Genomic DNA, 24233 nt, shown 5'->3' with positions numbered 1-24233 from the left:
TCCCCCACCTCCAAACACACACGCACATACCTCCTTGCCAGGTTTCTGTTTGATTTTGCTACATGGGCCTCCTAGGAGCTTTGGGTTCTGCTTTCTTTCTTTCTTTTTTCATTTATTTTTTTGACCTCACTGCATAGCTTGTGGGATCTTAGTTCCCCGACCAGGGATCAAACCCATGCCCCCTGCAGTGCAAGTGCGGAGTCTTAACCACTGCACCTCCAGGGAAGTCCCTGGATTCTGCTTTCAAACACTGCTGCTCTGCACTGGTGCAGAACCCATTCTCTCGTCTTATCGTCACCCTTCTAAATTTAGAAGCAAGCATGAGATTCTTCTGAGAGGCTCCCTTATTTATTTCACAGCCATATGGTGTTTTCGCAGGACAGGTAATCAAAGGACGATGCCATAGCTTATTTCAGTCCTTCCCATCTATGTTTCTTATTTCCAGTTTCTAACTGTGTTGAAAGAGTCCCACTCCTTTTTTTTTTTCTTTTTTTTTTCTTTTTTTTTTTTTGCGGTACGCGGGCCTCTCACTGCTGTGGCCTCTCCGGTCACGGAGCACAGGCTCCGGACACGCAGGCTCAGCGGCCATGGCTCACGGGCCCAGCCACTTCGCGGCATGTGGAATCTTCCCAGACCGGGGGATGAACCCGCATCCCCCGCATCGGCAGGCGGACTCTCAACCACTGCGCCACCAGGGAAGCCCCCCACTCCTTTTTCATTCATTTGATAGTAGAAAGGTGGTGACATTAGAGAGGTTTACTGATAAAGGAAGCAAAGTAAATCAGCAAGTGGCTCATCTGAACCTGTGCTTTGGCTGTTTTGCAGGCCTAACAGTCATTATTTTCAGTTCCTTCTTTATATCGCTCTGATCTCAGTGCTCAGGAGATACCTTTTCTAAGAACTCACTACCTCAGATGCAATTTCATGTCCCTTCTTTATCAGAGTAAAGTGTGATAACACAGGGTTGGATTTTCAAATTAGACTCACAGAATCAAAGATCTCACCTAGTATCAAGCAGTACTCATAAGCAAAAGGTCCATGACTGCCCGTGCCACTCACCAGGTTACTTCTGGCTGCGTTAGGATGTGCTCTGACCGCAGGGTAACAGATGACGTCTTTAAGGGATATTTGCAGTCACATCACTTACACAGTAGGGAGCTGGTTCAGTCATGGAATAGCTCCATTTTATACTCTGATAGCTACATAACTTGCAAGATGTTTTTCTGAAGCCCTATCCTATAAATCCATAGATTCCAGGATTTGTTTACCAAAAGCCATCAAAACAGATCAGGTACAATCTGCCAAAGGTATTCTATAGCAGGACTCTCCTGCTAGTATTCGCCAGGAAGTCTGTCATTCGCACGTTTACAAGGAGATCTGACTGGATCTCTGGTAAAAGAAGGGAAGGATTCCAGTCTTGCTGATAAGCATTTCCTTCACATAAACATATCAACTTTGTCTACTTTGTTATACTTCTGTTTCTGTCAATCATTAGATTTGACCACATTATTAATATGTCTAGTTCATTAGACAAGTAGTTAGAAAAGTGGGAGAACCCAAGTCAGTTAAATGGAGTTCCTTGTTTAATGCAGAATGATCGATCCTAGAAGTGACATGCTGATAATATCAAAGAAGATATCTGTAGCTATTTTATAAATATCTACAATTATAATTTATGCTAAGTTATTTAAATGAAAGAATATAGGGATTTGCTTCTCCCACGCTTTGGGTTACAAAGCATTATAAAATTGCTTTTAACCACATGCTAAAGACAGTGAAATCAACTAATTGATTGGGACTGCTACAGCAAAAGACTACAAACTGGGTGGCTTATAAATGACTAACATTTTTTTCTCATAGTTCTGGAGACGGGGAAGTCCAAGATCAAGGAGCCAGCGGACTTAGTACCTGATGAGGACCCCCTTCCTGGTTCATAGCTGTCATTTTGTAGTTCCCTCGCATGGCAGAAGCAGGAAGGGAGCTCTCTGGGGTCTCTTTCATAAGGATACTAATCCTAATCTTAGAGGCCCCACCCTCATGACCTAATCACCTCCCAAAGACCCTACCGCCACACACCTTTACACTGGGGATTAGGTTTCAACGTAATTTCGGGGAGGGGAAACAGTCTATAACAGTTTATTTTTAATTAGCAGTCTTTTAACCTACTCTTTTGGCATTCAGTTATTGATTTTCCCTGTAAAGTCTTTTACATTAACTATTTAAGTGTTGCACTTTATATCCTCTGCTGAGTAAAATATCTCTTCTAAGGTTTGTGAGATATACATGTTAGACCAAAGGCAAAGCATGGAATGTTGGTGTGTGTGTATAGTGTACATACACTATTAGGTAAAATATCTTCCCAGAGTTTTAAAATGAGGTCATTGGGACACTGAGCTTTAAGGCAGCCATGGGTCAGTAGCCATCCTGACCATCGTCGTTTCTCCTTCCTTTACCTCCAGAGACATCCATGTCCAGCTGTGAGCCTTTGTGTGTGTCTCCTTTGTCTCCATAGGGAGGACGAGCATGCCCTCATCCAGCAGTACTGCCAGACGCTCGGAGGGGAGTCCCCTGTGAGCCAGCCCCAGAGTCCCGCTCAGATCCTGAAGTCGGTAGAGAGGGAAGAACGCGGAGAACTGGAGCGGATCATTGCTGACCTTGAGGAAGAACAAAGGTGTGCTAGACCTAGGAGGAGAAGATGTGTCACCCTGGGAAAACTTCTGATGGGGAATTCTTTCATGTTCACTTCAACATGACCTTTACCCATTCTTTTTTCAGGACTATTGTCGAGGAAGTACAGTGGAGGCAAACTTTTAAGAGGACATTAACACACTGGGCAGCTGGCTGCAGATTACAGCTGCATTTCAGGGTTCAGGGATGGTGTCTGTTAGAGCACCTGTTTATTTAAAAGCACAGTTTTATTCATGCTTGCTTATATCATGGTTGTACGTGTTTTTACCTATGAGGAAGTAAGTAGCACGGGCACGAGCTCATAGACGATTTTGGTGAGAAGGTGAGGTACACAATACTAATGCCAATTTTCCCTTCTCTGCACTAGAAATCTGCAAGTGGAATACGAGCAGCTGAAGGAGCAACACTTGAGAAGGGGCCTCCCTGTTGGCTCCCCTCCAGACTCTGTTGTGTCTCCTCATCACACGTCGGAGGATTCAGAACTTATAGCAGAAGCAAAACTCCTCAGGCAGCATAAAGGTCGGCTGGAGGCTAGGATGCAAATTTTGGAAAATCACAACAAGCAGCTGGAGTCTCAGCTCCACCGACTTCGGCAGCTGCTAGAGCAGGTAGAGTGTGCGGAACTTGATGTCACCTGTCCCCACCCCGTCTGCCCCAGTCCCATGTCCCACGGGACTCAGTCCCAGAGTTGGTAGAGAGGTTCACTTCCGGTTTCTCCTCTCCATAGTGGATTTAGACTGGCTTAGAAATCCCTCTTCAAACATAAGCATTAAAGGCTCACTGGCACTAAAAAATGCGTTTTCCCAGCTTAAGATGGAATTGCCCGTTCTTCTTTAACACTGAAATCTGTCTCAGCTCTGAATAGTTTAAGGCAAAAGATCCTATAACATATATCTGCATAAATTACATTTGGGAAAGAAACATCTGTGGGCATTAAGGGAAAGGAACTCTTCATGGTAAAACCTCCTTCCAATGAGCTATTTTCAAGAAATTAGGTAACATGTTTATTAATTTGCAGTTTTTATTTCCTAACATAGCCACTATTTCCCGCCATAACGTGTTTTATGGCGGTTGTTTGCAGACTTTCTTGACAATAAAAAATACAACTTGCATTATGATGAATGCATGCATGTATGATGAATACAGAATGCTAATTGCTGTTACTAAAAAATGCTCTTACTTGCTATTTTTTTCCTTCCTTCTTTCCTTCTTCCCTTCCTTCCTTCCTTCCTCCCTCCCTCCCTCTTATTTTTCTTCTGTCTTTCTTTCTTAGTGCTGGTTTTATAACTCATCAACGGGTAATAGCCTGCAATTTTGAAAAACACTGTTCTTTGGGATATAAAAGAAGCATCAGATACAGCTTCTGCCTTTTTGCCTTCAATCTTGTTAGAGACCATAACAAAATAGTATTATACATAAGGCAGTATCATCTATAAAGACACAACACACTATAGAGAATTAAGTACCTGATTACATCTAGCAGTTAAAGCATAGGCATCATGTCACAGAACTGGTAGTGAAGATATCTTTGCAGCAGGTGTCTGTTGTATAGAATCCCAGCAAATGGACCTGGAACTTTTCTCTCTTGAAGAATCCCTGACATGAGAATTCATGTCATCTTTTGCCTCTTTCTCTGGCCTATGCAGTATGGGGCCCCTACACAGTGAATAGGAATGACTTTCTCCAGAAATGATTTATTGAGTCAAAGGCAGAAACAATTCTCTCTCCAGTGATTTTCTCAAGTTTTAGAAAACCATCTTTTCGCAGTTGCTATCAGTATCTTTTAACATGTCAGAATCATTCAAAACAGTGTAATTTTTGCATTACCTGCACAGTGGGCCACAGAATACCCCTTATACTTTCTGAATGTCTGTCACTGTTCCAGACTTTTTGTGAGACTGCTTGGGGGAAGGTTTACTTTGGAATTGTGCATCATTAGACCTTCCCCAAGGCCTGGCTGGTTTTCTCTAAGTACTTTGAGATGTTTGAAGCTTATCTTGGTGCCACTCCTGTACATTGGAAAAGCTACATTGTTAGTAATGTGAATTGATGTTTCTGAATGGTGCCTGGGTAAGGGATGACTTTTCTCTGGAACTCTTTTAGAATATGAAGTGTGAGTATTAAGGACTTACTGCATAGGTAGAATTGTTGTGGAAGGAAGCTGTGCTTGAAAGCTTTGTTTGCTGTAGTCTGTTGATGCTCTTAAGAGAGCCGAAGGCTCTTCTGCTCACCTTCACCTCCCCCTACTAGCTTCCTCCTGTTAGACAGAGCTGCCTAATGGCTCATGAGCCTTCAGAATTGCACAGTAATGCTTTTCGAGAAATCGGATATCTAAATGGCTCTGCATATTCCAGACTGTGGAGCTTTCATCCCTTCTTAATGACTTAGCATGAATGCCAGAAGTTGATGGAAAATTCAACTCTGATAGTAAAAACTAGCGAAACTACCAGACTTCAGCTTATATAGATGTAATGGAAAAATCAGCATCAAAAACCCTGTAACTGAGACTTCCCTGGTGGCTCAGTGGTTGAGAATCTGCCTGCCAATGCAGGGGACATGGGTTTGAGCCCTGGTCCAGGAAGATCCCACATGCCACGGAGCAACTAAGCCTGTGTGCCACAACTACTGAGCTTGTGCTCTAGAGCCCGCAAGCCACAACTACTGAGCCCGTGTGCCGCAAGTACTGAAGCCCACGTGCCTAGAGCCTGAGCTCTGAAACAAGAGAAGCCACTGCAATGAGAAGCCCACGCACCGCAACGAAGAGTAGCCCCCGCTCACCACAACTAGAGAGAGCCCGCACACAGCAATGAAGACCCAACGATGAAGACCCTATGCAGCCATAAATAAATGAATAAATAAATTTATTAAAAATATATTTTAAAAAAACAAAACAAAAACATTGTAACTTCTGCATTCCCTTTACAGTGGATCACACTTTTCTAGTTTGACCATGTACTTGTCAATTTCAAACTTTCTGCCTTTGTGAAGTATTTATTAGGTGTCAGATTCTGTTCTAATCACTTTAGAAATACTAATTGATCACCTCCTTCACAAAACCCTCTGACACAGGCACTCTTACCACTAGTTTATAAATAAAAAATCCAATTTTTATAAATAAAAAGCAGACAATTATAAAATTTCCTCAGAGGGACTTCCCTGGTGGGGAAGACTCCATGCTTCCACTGCTTGGGGTGTGGGTTCTATCCCTAGTTGGGGAACAAAGATCCCACATGCCACAGTGCAGTGCAGCCACGAAAAAAAAATTTCCTCAGAATTACTCAGCTCTGAGTGACTGAGTTTGTATCCAAGCAGCTAAATCCAAAATCGTGCTCTTCACCACTCTCCAGTATTGCTGTTAAATGTTGATTGAATAAAAAATGAGCTAATTTTGAAATTAGATAAATTTACTGTGTGAGAAACAGTGTTAATTTTTTAAAAGATGAATGAAACATGTTTCCAAATTCACTTGGTTGACATAAAAATAATGGAACAATTGAGGAATGACACTGACAGTGATAGGTAAATCTTGCCATATAACCAAGTGAGTTCTTCAAGGTGCCCAAATCAAAAGGGAAGGACCACTTGGTCCTCAGGTGGATACTGGTGAGCCCACCAACTGATGCTGAAATGTATTTGAAAATGACTGAGGGTGAAGAATGTTATGTGATTTAATTATCTGTCATTGGGGAGGGGAAGTTAGAAACAGAAATGTTTTCTTTAATCGTTATTTGAATCTTTCCTCCGTTCTAACCTCTGAATGTGATTCCAGCCTGAATCTGATTCCCAAATCAATGGCGTCTCCCCCTGGGCTTCACCTCAGCAATCCGCACTGAACTACTCGCTGGATCCGGACCCCGGCCCACAGTTCCATCAAGCAGGTCCGTGTCCCCAAGACTTGGCTACTCCCTCCCCTGGTCTACTCTGGGCTTTGCCATTTGTTTGCTTTTCATTTTAAATAACATTCTCACACATGGGTGCCTTAGGGCATAAAGGAATTTGTATCCTCTGTGGTCTCAGCTGAGTACAAAGCCATTTTAACTATACCAAAAAAGCAAACATTTTAGAATAGTGAACTATAATGCGCTTGTTTATATAAGGTGTAGTAGTGGACTGAATTCTGATGAAAGATGAAAAGGACCTCTTTCCTTTTGGGATGAGCACAATTTATTTTTTTTCTTTGCCTTAGGAACAATTCTTTTTTTCAGTAAATTTCCCATCTCTAAAATTTCATACTTGTACACATTCAGAATAAAATACTAAAGAATATTACACCGAACACAGTTTTCTTTGCCTAGGGCTGGAGACTCAGCGTTCTGCTTTCTCCATCCTAGCTCCTACAGACATTTCCGCCCCTCCCACCCCCATCTGAGGCTGGAGTCCCACCCAGCCTGTCACTGGTCACAATGGGAACCTGTCACTGCTGCTAGGAAGGGCCCTGTCAACCAGGCATAGTGAAATGACATTTTGTTACTGATGAAATTAAGTTCTAAAATTCTACTGAAGACCACATACTTTAAGCAAATTAATTTGTTTATCTTTTGCTGCATTAATCTGTAGAAAACCTAAAATATTAATATTATTTTAATTTTTAAATAAGAGGACTATTTTGCTATCGATTACAGACTAAAAAACATCAAAGTAAAAAGTATCTTATAAAATACCTCTAGTGGGAGTTCCCTTGCGGTCCAGTGTTTAGGACTCTGCACTTCCACTGCAGTGGGCATGGGTTCAATCCCTGGTCGGGGAACTAAGATCCCACATGCCCCGCAGCATGGCCAAAATAAAAAACTACCTGTAGTTTTGTGGCAGTGTAAGCTAGCCTATGCTGACGTCTCCAAAAGGAAGGAAGGAAAAAGAAATTAATGGAATATCTTTCTCATATGAAAAACTACTTGTAATGCCCAATAATGGAATTCTGACTAATAAATTGCAATAATATGACTATTATTTGTCACTCGTGAATTTTCCCCTGACATGTGGATTCTTCCTTTAGAAACATCTAATAAGTTTTAATTATGTAAAATTCTGTTACCACAAAAAAATACAAAAATGTTTTGGAATTTTCCCCTAAAATTATCCTTTATAAGGAGAACTATTTTCACCTTGATATTTAGAGGCAGTGCTAGTATTTTCTCCCTGAAGTTGTGTTTTGGTGGAAGACCAGACATTAATTTCAGAGTGTCTCTTGTTCTTTCTATCTGCTGTCACAGCGGCAGAGGACCTGCTGGCCCCACCTCATGACACCAGCACAGACCTCACAGAGGTTATGGAGCAGATCAACAGTACATTTCCATCTTGCTGCTGTGAGTATGAAAGATCATAACGCGACTGCTACGCTTTTTCCTTCCATTTCTTTTTTCCTGAGTGGGGCCCTTTGTCTTCTTTGGTAAGATAACAAAAACCAATATTAGAAACAAGACTGTAAATTATTTGAAGACAAATCAAACATTCCGTATGTCGGCAAAGCAAATGAAACCCAGCCTAGATACCATCACATCCCTGGGTGCAGGGCCAGTGAGAACTGCTCTTTGGGATTCTTTGGTCTTCCTTCTGAGTGATAACATGAGGCAAATAAAACAAGCCTCTCTTTAAGGAGAAATTATCCTCTTCAATGCAGGCTATAGTAAGAAATATGTATTACTTCAAAAGAGAGCTTTTAGTGACATACCAAGCAAGGTCTGAAAATGGCTTTTTCTAATGTAATTCCCTCTCTTTTCTTCAGACCTTGTCTTCTGATGTCATCAAATTCAGGTGTAGAAAGGGATTATTTTCAAATTTTCCTTTTTTTTTTTGTTTTGGTTTGGGGTTTTTTTTGGTTTTGGAGTTCTTTTCTCATGGAATAAAATAGTCACTGTATAAAGGCCAAACTATTTAAGGCATCACAGATTATGACCCTGTGAATTTTCCATATGAAAACTAAGAGCCAGAAAATAACCAAATAAAAACAGTTCAAATCCCAGAGGAAATTATATAATGATTGCTATTTATTGATTTTTTTCCCAAACATTTTGTTTTCAGTACCTTGCCGCCTTGCAGTTTCTGCCGAGCTCTCACAGAAAACATTTCTGCTGTTTCAAACAGTTTACTGTATATACATAGTATATAGTGCTACAATTATATTTTAAATAATCTTTTAAATAAATATGATTATTTATAAATACATTTATAATTTTCAGGGTGATTAAATCTAGTCAGCTATTAGACTAAGATTTTAGTATATACATATACTGTTATATATCATATATCCTGTATAGGTAGTGTATATATATATATATATATATATAAAAAACAGCTTCTCATCGCACCCTTTTCCATCCTCTCAGAAAATATCATTTTAAATGAGGGAAAAGACATTATCAGGAGTGTAGGTAAACATGATATATTGACTTCGTTTAAAAAGTATGCTTCAATTTATACCTCTCTACAGTTTACAAAATGCCAGCCTTAGTGGGAAGTGGAAACAGCTATTTGAAATATAATCTCCTCTGAATTTTCAGAAGTAATTGCCTAAAGGACATATGGCAGTTTCCACAAGTCCATAAATATATTTATACTTGGGAGCATATAATTTCCCAGGTTATTATTTGTAATTTCATTTCTCAAAGTTTGCAGAATCCTATGTACCATATATCAATCTTCGTGCTCCCCCCCAAAAGGCATGTGCATACACACACACATACACACACACACACACACACACACACACACACACACACACACACACACACACACACACACACAGAGGTTTTTGGCCCTGTAGAGTATCACAGAAGCTTCAGAGGGTCAGGTGAAGCCCATATGCTATCAGATTGTTACTTATTTGCTAGGCTCTATAACAGCCATAATAGATGAACAGATTAAATCTTTGTATTAGTTATAATTCAAGGTTAAATTTAATAGAGATGTTGGTTCCACATTATATTTTACTTAATGGCTACATGAAACCTCATCATAGTCTTTATAAGCCAGAGTTTCAAAATTAAATTACTTTTTAGTTCAGCTTAAATCCAAATACGTTAATAATTAGTTAAGAACAAATTCTGTAAGTCAAACCTGTTTAGAAGTTTTTGTTCAACTATCATAATGGATATTTTCAAGTTAAAAGTCAATTGGCAGTGAGAGCTAGCATGGGAAATATATTTAAATATATTCTTTCTAGTGGATATAAAATGTATAATTTCCATATTAAAATTTTTATACAAGAATTCATGATATGTTTTAAAAGTTTAATTTTTTTAAGCAGTTACTCTTAAATCTTTTTCACAGTATATTCTTATATGGAGATATTGTATAAGGCTGATCTATGTCATATTTTATAAGAGAATATAATTAAAAATAAATAGTAACATAACTATAGGGCAAAAATAAATCTTAAGAGAGGGGTGCATTCATTTCATTTTTTGGCTTCCCGTAAAGGCAAGTGTAAAATTCCCATTGGTTGGTATCTTATTAGCCATTAATTGCTATTATGGGTTCCTGAGAACAGTATATATCTTCAATGGGATCCACATGACAGGTTAAACTCCCACTTTGCATTGGCGCCTTCTCACCTGTGCAATTCTCTATTGTGAGGGTGAGTTGCAGAAACCCAAGATTCCTTAACAGGATGTGGCTCTGTGTTCTTACAGTCAAAGTTTGCACATTCACAAATATTTGTAATATTTATAGTTTTCTGTGGATGAGTATTACTAGTCATATGTTATTTTGAAGAGCTCAAGTACATCCCATATACGAAATGACGATAGTATTATTTTAGAAATCCTTTTAAATTTAGATCTTATTATTTTTTGTTTCCGAGGTTCTTCTATTAATTTGGGTTTAGATTGCTCTTCTTGGTATTTATATATTGTACTTTGCTTTGATAATATAAAAATCTCCAAGATAGGGACAGCTTTCCAGAAAAATAAAGGTGTAACTGATTTATTGGTAAAATTGATATATATTTTTAAAGTTCTGCCTAAAGTTATTAAACTCTTTAAGAAAATGGATGCAGAATAGAAATAAGCACCTGCCATAGATTTGGTGCTCAATACATTTCTGAATGGAATGAATGAATGAATGAATGATTACATATTCCCACTGGGAAGGAAGGTTTAGTTGTTGAAGTTTCCCCCAGATAGTACTTAGAAGATTCTGTAGGATTCCTTAGCTTTGTTGCCCCTTTTAAGTTGCTCAAGCTAGCAAATATTTTAATAAGCCTTCGCATTCCTGAAACTTACTGACCACCCTTGGAGGATTTTTTGAAAGCAAATCAGATTGGCATCCTCCTAATGGCAAACCAATCCCTTGAGCCCCTGTAACTAACAAGAACTTTAAAATTGCTTGTCACCAGCATACAATGAATTGAGATCTGCATGTTAACCTTGACTTTTGATCCTTTGTGAATTAAAAATTAGCATGGTCACAAGTGAATTTCCACTCCTGGAAGTCTAGGAATTAAAATGAAATTGTATTCTTAAATCCTAATTGCATGAATTGCCTACTTAAACATGACTTTTTCTTTCTTACTGTGTCTGTATATTGTTGCACATAACACTTTAGAATTCCTCTATCTTGGATTAATCTCCCACTTGGTCCTGATAGCATCCTTGAATTATGGCCTTTTAAATTTTTCTTTTAAATATTTACATTGAATTTCAGAGCAGAGAGGCAAGCATTTCCGTCTCTTCCTGGCAAGGAGTTAATGAAGGGAATTTAATTCTGTTGCCTATATCCAACATTCTAAAATTTCCACTGACTGCTGTAACTAATTTTGTTAGTGTAAAATCTTTTGTTGGTTTTTTTCATTTGTATCATCCAAATATATATGATACTAGTAGTAAGCTGAATATTTTTTTTTTACTAATAGACCAATAAATGCTTTTTCACTTTTTTTATCTACAAGCATACTTTCACTGTGAATTGCCTATATTTATTTATTTATTTATAACATCTTTATTAGAGTATAATTGCTTTACCATGTTGTGTTAGTTTCTGCTGTATAACAAAGTGAATCAGCTATATGTATACATATATCCCCATATTCACTTCCTCTTGTGCCTCCCTCCCAACCTCCCTATGCCACCCCTTGAGGTGGTCACAAAGCACCGAGCTGATCTCCCTGTGCTATGCAGCTACTTCCCACTAGCTATGGGTTTTTTTATAGTGCTTAATGGTTTTTATTTTTTTAATTTTTATTTATTTTTAACATCTTTTTTGGAGTATAATTGCTTTACCATGTTGTGTTAGTTTCTGCTGTATAACAAAGTGAATAAGCTATATGTATACATATATCCCCATATCCCCTCCCTCTTGTCTCTCCCTCTCACCCTCCCTATCCCACCCCTCTAGCTGGTCGCAAAGCACCAAGCTTATCTCCCTGTGCTATGTGGCTGCTTCCCACTAGCTATCTATTTTACGTTTGGTAGTGTATATATGTCCATGCCACTCTCTCACTTCGTCCCAGCTTACCCTTCTCCCACCCTGTGTCCTCAAGTCCATTCTCTACGTCTGCATCTTTATTCCTGTCCTGCGCCTAGGTTCTTCATAACCATTTATTTATTTTTTTTAGATTCCACATATATGCGTTAATATACAATATTTGTTTTTCTCTTTCTGACTTACTTCACTCTGTATGGCAGACTCTAGGTCCATCCACCTCACCACAAATAACTCAATTTCCTTTCTTTTTATGGCTGTGTAATATTCCATTATATATATGTGCCACGTCTTCTTTATCTATTCAACTGTCGACGGACACTTAGGCTGCTTCCATGTCCTGGCTATTGTAAATAGTGCTGCAATGAACATTGTGGTACATGACTCTTTTTGAATTATGGTTTTCGCACAGTATATACCCAGTAGTGGGATTGCTGGGTCATGTGGTAGCTCTAGTTTTAGTTTTTTAAGGAACCTCCATACTGTTCTCCATAGTGGCTGTATCAATTTACATTCCCACCAACAGTGCAAGAGGTTCCCTTTTCTCCACACCCTCTCCAGGATTTGTTGTTTGTAGATTTTCTGATGATGCCCATTCTAACTGGTGTGAGGTGATACCTCATGGTAGTTTTGATTTGCATTTCTCTAACAATTAGTGATGTTGAACAACTTTTCATGTGCCTCTTGGCCATCTGTATGTCTTCTTTGGAGAAATGTCTATTTAGGTCTTCTGCCCATTTTTGGATTGGCAGATTGTTTTTTTGCCCATTGTTTTTTTGATATTGAGCTGCATGAGCTGTTTGTATGTTTTGGAGATTAATGCTTTGTCAGTTTCTTCATTTGCAAATATTTTCTCCCATTCTGAGGGTTGTCTTTTTGTCTTGTTTATGGTTTCCTTTGGTGTGCAAAAGCGTTTAAACTTCATTAGGTCCCATTTGTTTATTTTTGGTTTTTTTTCCATTCCTCTGGGAGGTGGGTCAAAAAGGATCTTGCTGTGATTTATGTCATAGAGTGCCTATGTTTTCCTCTAAGAGTTTTATAGTGTCTGGCCTTACATTTAGGTCTTTAATGCATTTTGAGTTTATTTTTGTGTATGGTATTAAGAAATGTTCTAATTTCGTTCTTTTTTTTTTTTTTTTTTTTTTTTGCGATACGTGGGCCTCTCACTGTTGTGGCCTCTCCTGTTGCGGAGCACAGGCTCCGGACGCACAGGCTCAGCAGCCATGGCTCACGGGCCCAGCCGCTCCGCGGCATGTGGGATCTTCCCGGACTGGGGCACGAACCCGTGTCACTTGCATCAGCAGGTTCACTCTCAACCACAGCACCACCAGGGAAGCCCCTAATTTCGTTCTTTTACATGTAGCTGTCCAGTTTCCCAGCACAACTTATTGAAGAGGCTGCCTTTTCTCCATTGTATATTCTTGCCTCCTTTGTCAAAGATAAGGTGACCATATGTGCATGGGTTTATCTCTGGGCTTTCTATCCTGTTCCATTGATCTATATTTCTGTTTTTGTGCCAGTACCATATTGTCTTGATTACTGTAGCTTTGTAGTATAGTCTGAAGTCTGGGATCCTGATTCCTCCAACTCCATTTTTCTTTCTCAAGGTTGCTTTGGCTATTCAGGGTCTTTGCGTTTCCATACAAATTGTAAAATTTTTCATTCTAGTTCTGTAAAAAATGCCTTTGATAATTTGATAGGGATTGCATTGAATCTGTAGATTGCTTTGGGTAGTATAGTCATTTTCACAATGTTGATTCTTCCAATTCAAGGACATGTTATATCTCTCCATCTGTTTGTGTCATCTTTAATTTCTTTCATCAGTGTCTTATAGTCTTCTGCATACAGGTCTTTTGTCTCCTTAGGAAGCTTTACTCCTAGGTATTTTATTCTTTTTGTTGCTATGGTAAGTGGGATTGCTTCCTCAATTTCTCTTTCAGTTTCATTTATTTTTGATCTGATCTTTATGGTTCTGCTAACCTTGGAGGTTCCTTTGTTTTTCTTTCTCTAATTGCTTTAGGTACAAGGTTAGGTTGTTTATTTGAGATGTTTCTTGTTTCTTGAGGTAGGATTGTATGGCAGTAAACTTCCCTCTTAGAACTGTTTTTGCTGCATCCCATAGGTTTTGGGTCATCGTGTTTTCACTGTCATTTGTTTCTAGGTGTTTTTTGATTTTGTCTTTGATTTCTTCAGTGATCTCTTGGTCATTTAGTAGCATATTGTTTAGCCTCCATGTGTTTGTATTTTTTACATTTTTTTTCCTGTAATTGATATCTAGTCTCATAGCATTGTGGTTGGAAAAGATACTTGATATGATTTCAGTTTTCTTAAACTTACCGAGGCTTGATTTGTGACCCAAGATATGATCTATCCTGGAGAATGTTCCATGAGCACTTGAGAAGAAAGTGTATTCTGTTATTTTTGGATGGAATGTTCTATAAATATCAATTAAGTCTGTCTGGTCTAATGTGTCTTTTAAAGCTTGTGTTTCCTTATTTATTTTCTTTTTGGATGATCTGTGCATTGGTGAAAGTGGGGTGTAAAAGCCCCCTACTATGATTGTGTTACCATTGATTTCCCCTTTTATAGCTGTTAGCATTTGTCTTATATATTGAGGTGCTCCTATGTTGGGTGCATAAATAATTACAATTGTTATATCTTCTTCTTGGATTGATCCCTTGATCATTATGTAGTGTCATTCTTTGTCTCTTCTAATAGTCTTTATTTTAAAGTCTATTTTTTCTGATAGGAGTATTGCTAATCCAGCTTTCTTTTGATTTCCATTTGCATGGAATATCTTTTTCCATCCCCTCACTTTGTGTCTGTATATGTCCCTAGGTCTGAAGTGGGTCTCTTGTAGACAGCATATGTATGGGTCTTGTCTTTGTATCCCTTCAGCCAGTCTGTGTCTTTTGGTTGGAGCATTTAATCCATTTACTTTTAAGGTAATTAACCATATGTACATTCCTATTACCATTTTATTAATTGTTTTGGGTTTGTTATTGTAGGTCTTTTCCTTCTCTTGTGTTTCCTGCCTAGAGAAGTTCCTTTAGCATTTGTTGTAAAGCTGGTTTGGTGGTGCTGAATTCTCTTACCTTTTGCTTGTCTGTAAAGGTTTTAATTTCTCTGTCAAATCTAGATGAGATCCTTACTGGGTAGAGTAATTTTGGTTGTAGGTTTTTCCCTTTCATCACTTTAAATATGTCCTGCCAGTCCCTTCTGGCTTGCAGAGTTTCTGCTGAAAGATCAGCTGTTAACCTTATGGGGATTCCTTTGTATGTTATTTGTTGTTTTTCCCTTGCTTCTTTTAATATTTTTTTCTTTGTATTTAATTTTTGATAGTTTGATTAATATGTGTCTTGGAGTGTTTCTACTTAGATTTATCCGGTAAATAATGTATGGGACTCTCTGTGCTTCCTGGACTTTATTAACTATCTCCTTTCCCATGTTATAGAAGTTTTCAACTATAATCTCTTCACATATTTTCTCAGACTCTTCTTTTTCTCTTCTTCTTCTGGGACCCCTATAATTCGAATGTTGATGAATTTAATGCTGTCCCAGAGGTCTCTGAGAGTGTCCTCAATTCTTTTCATTCTTTTTTCTTTATTCTGCTCTGTGGTAGTCATTTCCACTATTTTATATTCCAGGTCACTTGTCTGTTCTCCTGCCTCAGTTATTCTGCTATTGATTCCTTCTAGAATATTTTTAATTTCATTTATTGTGTTGTTCATCATTGTTTGTTTGCTCTTTAGTTCTTCTAGGTCCTTGTTAAACATTTCTTGTATTTTCTCCATTCTATTTCCGAGACTTTGAAACATCTTTACTATCATTACTCTGCATTCTTTTTCAGGTAGACTGCCTATTTCCTCTTCATTTGTTTGGTCTGGTGGGTTTTTACCTTGCTCTTTCATCTGCTGCATATTTCTCTGTCTTCTCATTTTTTTTAACTTACTGTGTTTGGGGTCTCCTTTTTGCAGGCTGCAGGTTCGTAGTTCCCGGGTTTTTTTGGTGTCTGCCCCCAGTGGGTGCAGTTGTTTCAGTGGCTTGTGTAGGCCTCCTGGTGGCAGGGACTGGTGCCTGTATTCTGGTAGGTGGGGCTGTATCTTGTCCTTCTGGTGGGCAGGGTCGTGTCTGGTGGTGTGTTTTGGAGTGTCTGCGAACTTAGTATGACTTTAGGCAGCCTCTCTGCTAATGGGTGGGGTTGTGTTCCTGTCTTGCTAGTCATTTGGCATGGGGTGTGCTGCACTGGAGCATGCTGGCCGTTAGGTGGAACTGGGTTGAGACAAAGATCTCTGGGAGATCTCTTAAGTGCGGCTGGGAGGTTTCTGGTAGTCCAGTGTCCTGGTCTCGGCCCTCCCATCTCGGAGGCTCAGGCCTGACACCCGGCCGGAGCACCATGACCCTGTCAGCCACACGGCTCAGAAGAAAAGGAAGAGAGAAAAGCAGAAACAAAAACAAAAAAACCAACAGACAGAACCCCAGGACAAATGGTAAAAGCAAACCTATACAGAGAAAATCACACAAAGAAGCATAGACATACACACTCACAAAAAGAGAAAAAGGAAAAAATATATATATATTATATATATATATAGAGAGAGCAACCAAACCAATAATCAAATCCACCAATGATAATAAGCAGTAAATACTAAACTAAGATAAACATCAAATCAGACACAGAAAACCAACCCCAAGTCTATAGTTGCTCCCAAAGTCCACCGCCTCAATTTTGGGAACACTTGTTGTCTCTTCAGGTATTCCACAGTTGCAGGGTACATCAAGTTGACTGTGAGGATTTAATCAGCTGCTCCTGAGACTGCACAGAGAAATTTTCCTTTCTTTTCTTGTTCCCACAGCTCCTAGGGTTCAGCTTTGCTTTTGGCCCCGCCTCTGTCTGTAGACTGCCCTCAGGAGTCTGTTACCTGCCCAGACAGGAGGGGGTTAAAGCAGCAGCTGATTAGGGCTCTCTTCCATACTCAGGCCGGGGCGGGGGGGTCGGGGGAGGGGGGGTATGATAGTCATAACTGGAATGCAGGGCGAGCCTGCAGCAGCAGAGGCCAGTGTGACGTTGCACCAGCCTGAGGCGCACCGTGTGTCCTCCCGGGGAAGTTGTCCTTGGATCACAGGACCCTGGCAGTGGTGGGCTGCACTGGCTTCCGGGAGGGGAGGTGTGGATAGTGACCTGTGCTCGCACACAGGATTCTTGGTGGCAGCGGCAGCAGCATTAGCCGTTCATGCCCGTCTCTGTGTTCCGAGCTGATAGCCGTGGCTCGCACCCGTCTCTGGAGCTCACTTAGGCAGTGCTCTGTCTTCTGTGGGCACACTGGGAAGGAATCCCCTCTCCTCGCACACCCTGAAACGAAGGTCTCTTGCCTCTTTGGCAGCTCCAGACTTTTCCCCGGACTCCCTCCCGGCTGGCTGTGGCGCCCTAGCCCCCTTCAAGCTGTGTTCACACAGCCAACCCCAGTCCTCTCTGGGAGATCCGACCTCCAAAGCCCGAGCCTCAGCTCCCAGCCCCCGCACACCCCGGCGGGTGAGCAGACAAGCCTCTCGGGCTGGTGAGTGCTGGTTGGCACTGATCCTCTGTGCGGGAATCTCTCCGCTTTGCCCTCCGCACCCCTGTTGCTGTGCTCTCCTCCATGGCTCTGAAGCTTCCCACCCCGTTCTCTGCCAGTGAAGGGGCTTCCTAGTGTGTTGAAACTTTTCCTCCTTCACAGCTCCCTCCCAGCGGTGCAGGTCCTGTCCCTATTCTTTTGTCTTTGTTTTATCTCTTCTCTTTTGCCTTACCCAGGTGCGTGGAGAGTAGGGCAAAAGAAAAAAGCCTTTTGGGAAGTCTGAGGTCTTCTGCCAGCATTCAGTAGGTGTTCTCTAGGAGCTGTTCCACATGTAGAGGTATTTCTGATGTATTTGTGTGGAGGAAGGTGATCTCCACGTCTTACTCCTCCGCCATCTTGAAGGTCTCCTTCTGTCTATATTTATTGAGCTTGACTGATGTTCATCAAAATCTGAAGACCTACTACAATGCAATGTTTTCCTGATTTCTTTAAAAAATATACTTGTATGATTTTTTTCAGTATGATTTATAAGACTGTAGGGTTAAAATGTTGATTTGGAGCAAAATGGATTTGATTTCTGTTTGGATTTGGGTATTCGTTACTTAGAAGAGACGCGTAACTCTGCCTATGGCGTACTTCATGCTAATGCCACTAAGCTTCCCCACAGGATGGTGTGGTTCCCATACAGGTGTAGTTCCCATATGTGTAAGGAGATCCACTCTTTTTCTCCTGATATAATTTACATACCTGGTAGGACTAGGCTTTTTTAACCTGATCATTCCCCCCAATACTGCTGGGGCTCACACTTTCCCTCCAGGCATCATAAGAAAGTTGCCCTTCTTGCTTTCTTTCTCAAAGAGCACCCAGTATGTGGTCACAGATGTCTTTTTTTTCCCTCAGCAAAGAAAAATGAGAGATGAAAGGAGTGACATGCTGTTTGATTAGGGACAATTCTTATTTGACCCAGAAAAGATGTTATCATCACTGGGGGTGGAGCTCCCTCTGTCCCCCAGGGTTGAGTACCAGTCCAGTAATTTTGAGATGGCACAGTAAAAGGGAGAGATGAAAAAGCAGAGGTGTTAAAGAAGAGACTCGCTAGTGCCTGCCCTCCCAGGTCCCACCGGATCAGCTACACTGTCCCATGGCCTCTGTAACCGAGAAGGAATTGAGCTGCTCAGATGCAAAGGCAAATTAGACACCATATTCTAAGTTCTCTGATGCTCTTAACTGAGCGCATGGAAGGCACAATTAGCCCAAGTTCCTAGAAGACATCTGAGTGCTGAGGACTAGGCCAGACCTTTCCTGCAAACACATCGCCACCATCTTCCTAGCCTTTGGGGTAAGGGTGGCGGAAACTAAAGACTTGCGCGCCTTCATTTCCCCAGTGACCTCTTGGTCAGAACCTGTACTGTTCAGTAGAACGTACAGAATTTGCTCTGTTCTAATACATAAACTAAATATGTGGCGTGATTTCAGCAGGAAATTTTAAGATTTCTTTTGCAAAACTAATTACTCACTGAATGCTTTAGTGTGTACTTATTTGAGAGAGCTGGCATATCTTTTGCATATTTGGGTGGAATTTTTGTATCTTACAGCACATGAGATATGAGAAGCTAACTAGGGAAACTAGCCCTGTTAAAGCATCTAGGCAAAAAAAGAAAAAAAAAAATCCCCAAACCTGTTCTTCTTTTCTTATTAACATCACTTAACAGCTGGGAATGGTACAGTCCACACTTTTGCATGCCTGAAAGGGGGAACCACAGTACCAACTTCAGTTGATTACTTTTGTTTTCTCTTTCAGCAAATCTCCCCGGCAGGCCACAGGTAAGAGTTAATGGGTTGATTGGTTTAGGTGTTAGAGATGATAACCTAGAGTAAGTGATTAGCTACCATCGATTTTAGTGCTACTTTATTCCCCATGTAAATAAGTAAACTTGCTTGACATGTTCGTTGATTGAATACAACAGTTTGTCAGTCCAGGGAGGGGGACCCCTCCCAAGCCAGTCCTTCCAAATGCCCAAAATGCCAAGTGCTTGACCTTTTGCATTCAAACAGCTTTTTAAAGGCCTCATGTGTACTATATGAAGTTACCCTGGGTAGGTTTGACTGACATTGTTCTCCCAGGTATCTACTTAAGGTAGCTATCACAAACTTAAAAGCAATGACTGGAGCGGTACACAAAGGTGGTTTTGTTACTTTGAGGGGAAACGGTTTTGATTTTTCATTTAAAATTCTGCTGAGAACTGTTGGCAGCTATAGCCGTGTGCCTGTCAGTATGTTCTTTACCAGGTGCTCATAGAAACAAGGTGTCCCAAGACCACAGTAAATCTTTGGAGAACACTTTCTCTCATGAACTTGTTTATGAATCTTTTCGAAACAGTGAACCCTCTGATTGTGTTACCGCCTTAATGGCAAGAGGGGCTGAGAGCTTAAGGAGAAGCACAGGTGGTTCATCTTCAGTAACTGGAGGGACAACAAAGGCATATGAAGTAGATTACTGGATGCGGTGTGAGAGCTCGTTGAGAAGGAAGAACCTCATCCCAGAGAGTAAAAGCCTTCTGACTGCTTCTGTTGTCTTAGTGAGTCAGAAGCAGGGGCTTCAGCAGAGAGTGCGGACGGCGAGGAAGCATCAGAGGTGTGAGGAGAGACTGGAGGATGTGTAGTCGCTGCTTGGAGCTCAGGAGAGCACATGGATAGAGAAATAGACTGACTGCCAGGCAGCATTAATGACCACCACTCATGAATTTAACCTGAGGCCTGTCTGCAGGGCTATGTGTGGCCCTTCAGCAACATTCAAGTTCATGAGCACAGTACCAGAGTAGGCCAAGTATTGCATTTAACCAAAGTTGAAGTTGTGGTTTGGCCAAGAGAGTACAGCAGTTCAAGGGAAGAGGCAAAGGGTTGACGATAATGATTGAACAAGCACCTGAGTTTGGTAGGAAGAGAAGTGAGGATGCGTTAGGTATGGGAGACCAAATATCAATGGGTTGTAGCACCAAAGGATGGGTGAAGTTGGGGTCCTAGTGGAAGTCAGCTGGAAAGGTACAGGTGGGTTGTCAGAAAGTGGGATGATTGAAATTGAAATGTTGGAGGGGACACAGGTATTGGTGATGGTCCAGATTTGCAACTTTGAATGAGTGGCTGAGAAGGGTGAGGACGGATTCTCAGAGGAGAGGAGCTCAAGGAACTAAGAGGCCAGAATTTTGGAAGCATCATCTATGTGAGCACTGAAATCATGAACATTTAAAAATAGTGAGTGGACAGTGAGCCATTTTTTCTTCAAGAGGTAAGGGGACGTGAACCAAGGGACCAGAAGATGACTGCATAGTGGGTGGTATAGTCTGATGACAAGAGAGTCAAAGCTGGGTATTTTTAGGGAGGAGAGGGAGAAAGTGCTGTGGAGAACACAGTATGGACCTATCCAGTATCTGAGGAGTGTGAGGGATGAAAAACAGTCCTGGGTTGAAGCTGTGTCTTCAGGGCAGATCCAGATATCCATTAGAGCATGCAAGTGAAAGATGCATTCAGAGAAGAATTTGAGGACCTGGGTTTTAAGGATGATGGACCAAACTGTTTGACTTCTCTTCGAAAGGTTGATGCCACTACCCTGAGTGTGGCCTGGATTTCTCTCCTCCCTTGCCTGTGTACGTTGGCCCTGAGCCTTTAACTGGAACCACTGCACACCCTTGGACTGTAATTCCTGTCTTGAGTTCTTGTTGTCTGGTCCCCAGCTGGGGACTGAGACCAGTTAGAATTGTCAAGGGTACCGCCTCTGCAGGAGACCTCCCACAGACCCTCAGGGAGAGACAGGGTGCTTACACCAGCCTAATTCACTGAACATTGGTACCTTCCTGCAAAAACAAAGACAAGTCTTCTCAATTTTAACTTGGTTTCCAGCCTGGGCAAAATAAAAGTCTTCCAGACTTCCCCTATGTCAGCTGAGTGGATAAAAAAGCAGACTAAGTAACTTCAGGATGAGAGCAAAGGACCTCATCCCAGGAACAAAAGTCACATGGGAGTAAAGAGTCCCCATTGAACAAAGCAAACTAGGGCTTGTCTAGTTCTGAAAAAAAGCACTTTAATTTTTTTTTTAAGAGTTGACATCTCTGCTACCTGTAATGTTTTCTGTAAATGTTGTTCTGACAGTGCTGTTTTCCCTTCCCACAGGCAATGTGAAGTATTCATCTAGCCAACCAACATTTCTTAACTTACAGTATTGCCCTTTTCAGCAAATGCCAATTTCAAGTTCCATTTAATCAGAAGCTCCATGGCTCTTTGAATCATGCTGTTGAGCGCTGACTGTGTGTTCTACTGAAGGAGTAAAACACTGACTATCCAAAGAGAAAAGGATATTTTGTTTTTATAATAATCATATATTATTGTTTTCTTCTTCCCTTTCTATGCAACTGTAAATTAATGAACAGAGTGGTATTTGGAAGTGGTAATACACTTGTCACTGATTTGTATACTGTATACAGTATTGGGAAAGTGGGTGGGAGCTTTCTAATATGACACCTTCTTTTTAATAACCATAAAAATTGCATAAGAATTAGAAGACAATTTTACATTTTTACATTCCTTCATATTAACCTTGTACAATAACTTCATTTGTTTCTTTGACTCTTTTACCATTATGTTTTGGTTATTTATAATTCATCAACCACATGACCAAATAGATTTTCTTTATTTGTTTCCATGATATGGCCAAATTAATAAGTTCATATATTTCAATCAAATATTATATGTTTATGGATTAGACTACAGCTCTGTGTATACTGTTTAACTTTATTTGACGTCGTACACTTATTTCTTTAGCGATCACTTGGATGACCACAATAAAAATCCTGTGGGCCTAAATGGCATTTCTATTGGGATTTTTTTTCCTGCATTTTATTTCCCTGCTCTGTATCAGTTGGTCTTGATTTCTTTATTTATTTCATGTTCCAATCTATATGACAGGATTATAATAATCTCAAAGATCGTTTTACCAAAGGTTGCCCATTTAAGCATATTTTCATTTTGACGCAGAAACAAAACTTGGTCCCACTTTTCCTAGTTCCCAGGTCTTGGTTTTCATCATTCAGTACACAGCAGACATTTACCTAATTGTGATACCAAAACACATGGCTGTCTTTGGTTCCCTTTGAAGAAAGTTTTACGGTTGTTTATGTATACTCAAACCCTCTATGACTCTTGAAGCCCCCGGTTATTTTCCTTCTGAAAGCAGACACAAGTTTAATGAATGTCTCATTTTAACCTTTTGAGTGAATGAACAGCCATTTAATTACCCTTCATTTGATTAATACATTTGGGAACAATGTTCATCAAAAGCCTACATCACTGCTTCTATAGAAGAATGAAATTAATGCTTAGGTGCTGGCACCCTGGCTTATACCTTTGAGTGCGTTCAGTTGGGTATTTGGTTCGGCTTCCGATTTAACATGTATTTGATTCAGTTTAAACATGTTATGTGATTTACCAAATGTAGAGAAACCAAAAAAAGTGAAAATAATGTGTTTTGATTCAAGCATATATGCTTTTAAAACATCAGGACATTTTAACTTTGAGTTCTCTTTAACTGGGATCTGGCCAGAAGGAGGCTTAAAGTTAGAAATTCCTACTCTTTTAGAATAGGTTGGGTGGGTTGGGGGGCAAGGGTGTCTATTTGCAGCAGAGATATTTTGAGAAGAAGAAAATTGTTTTATATAAGAGGAAAGCCATGACCACCTTTCTACCTCAGATCCGTCTTCATCCATCGTGTTGGAAATAGCTTTATGCTACTGCAGTGTGGAAAATCTAAAGCTTTTATCAGACCACATCATACCCAGTAAAAGCACCTATTTAAAGAAAAAAATTCCCTGAACTCTGAACTACAAGTTGTAGATTTGGTGTCTTCCTTGTCCTTACTTTGAAAAGTTACGTATTAATTTTTTTCTGCCTGTAATTGTGTGCAACATGTTCTCTATCTGCTATTAAGGAAAAGCTACATAAAACACTACATTGTAACCTTCTAAGGAATAATAAATATAAAGAAATATATTGCAGTAACAACAAGGGGAAATAAGTATGTAGTTCTTTTGAAATATGTGGTAAAGAACTAATCATAGACTATCATCTAATCTGGTTATATCTGTATTTTTCATCCTGAATAAAAGTAATTTTAACACAAGATGACTTTGATATTCTTCAGCGGTGTTCACTGGTAGACTCTGAACTTCAAATGTACATTTATGAAAATAAAATATAAGGAGAGCCTATATCCTGATAAATCTACATGTGTTCCTGAAGTTTCTCTCATACACACTAATACATTCTCTTTCTTACTCTCACTGTCTCTCTCTTTCTCTGTGTTCCTCTCTTGCCTCTTATATATATAATTCTCAATTTCCTTTACAGATAGAAGGCTTATTGATAGGGAATAAATAATGTTGGATGTTAAAAACATGTACATGAAACCTATTGAGCTTTTGTTTTTCATTTTTTGGGGGGGTACCAAATTACTTTATTTGAAGGAATGGTACTAAGGAAAGAACTTGTAGATATTTTGGTACAACGTATAGAAAAGGTAAAGGT

General features: G+C 40.1%; 1 protein-coding gene across 12 annotated transcripts in view; it reads left to right on the top strand.

Moving 5' to 3' along the window:
* The window catches only part of UTRN (utrophin), a 492142-nt gene extending 468313 nt beyond the window's left edge, over nt 1–23829 (top strand). For 10 of the 12 annotated variants that reach the window (XM_067701862.1, XM_067701856.1, XM_067701857.1 and 7 more), the window contains 7 exons: nt 2513–2671; nt 3056–3296; nt 6458–6566; nt 7899–7991; nt 17487–17663; nt 19462–19484; nt 21828–23829. In XM_067701862.1, coding sequence (XP_067557963.1) covers nt 2513–2671; nt 3056–3296; nt 6458–6566; nt 7899–7991; nt 17487–17663; nt 19462–19484; nt 21828–21836 — 811 coding nt within the window. In that variant the 3' untranslated portion in view covers nt 21837–23829. The remainder of the gene's footprint in view (nt 1–2512; nt 2672–3055; nt 3297–6457; nt 6567–7898; nt 7992–17486; nt 17664–19461; nt 19485–21827) is intronic. The other 2 variants (XM_067701861.1, XM_067701864.1) reach the window with 2 other exon arrangements.
* The last annotated feature ends 404 nt before the right edge of the window (nt 23830–24233 follow it).

The sequence above is a fragment of the Pseudorca crassidens genome, chromosome 13 (genome assembly GCF_039906515.1).
Source record: "Pseudorca crassidens isolate mPseCra1 chromosome 13, mPseCra1.hap1, whole genome shotgun sequence".
Lineage (NCBI taxonomy): Eukaryota > Metazoa > Chordata > Mammalia > Artiodactyla > Delphinidae > Pseudorca > Pseudorca crassidens.
Note: the sequence above shows the minus strand (reverse complement) of the source record. Positions and strands in the feature narration are given on the sequence as shown.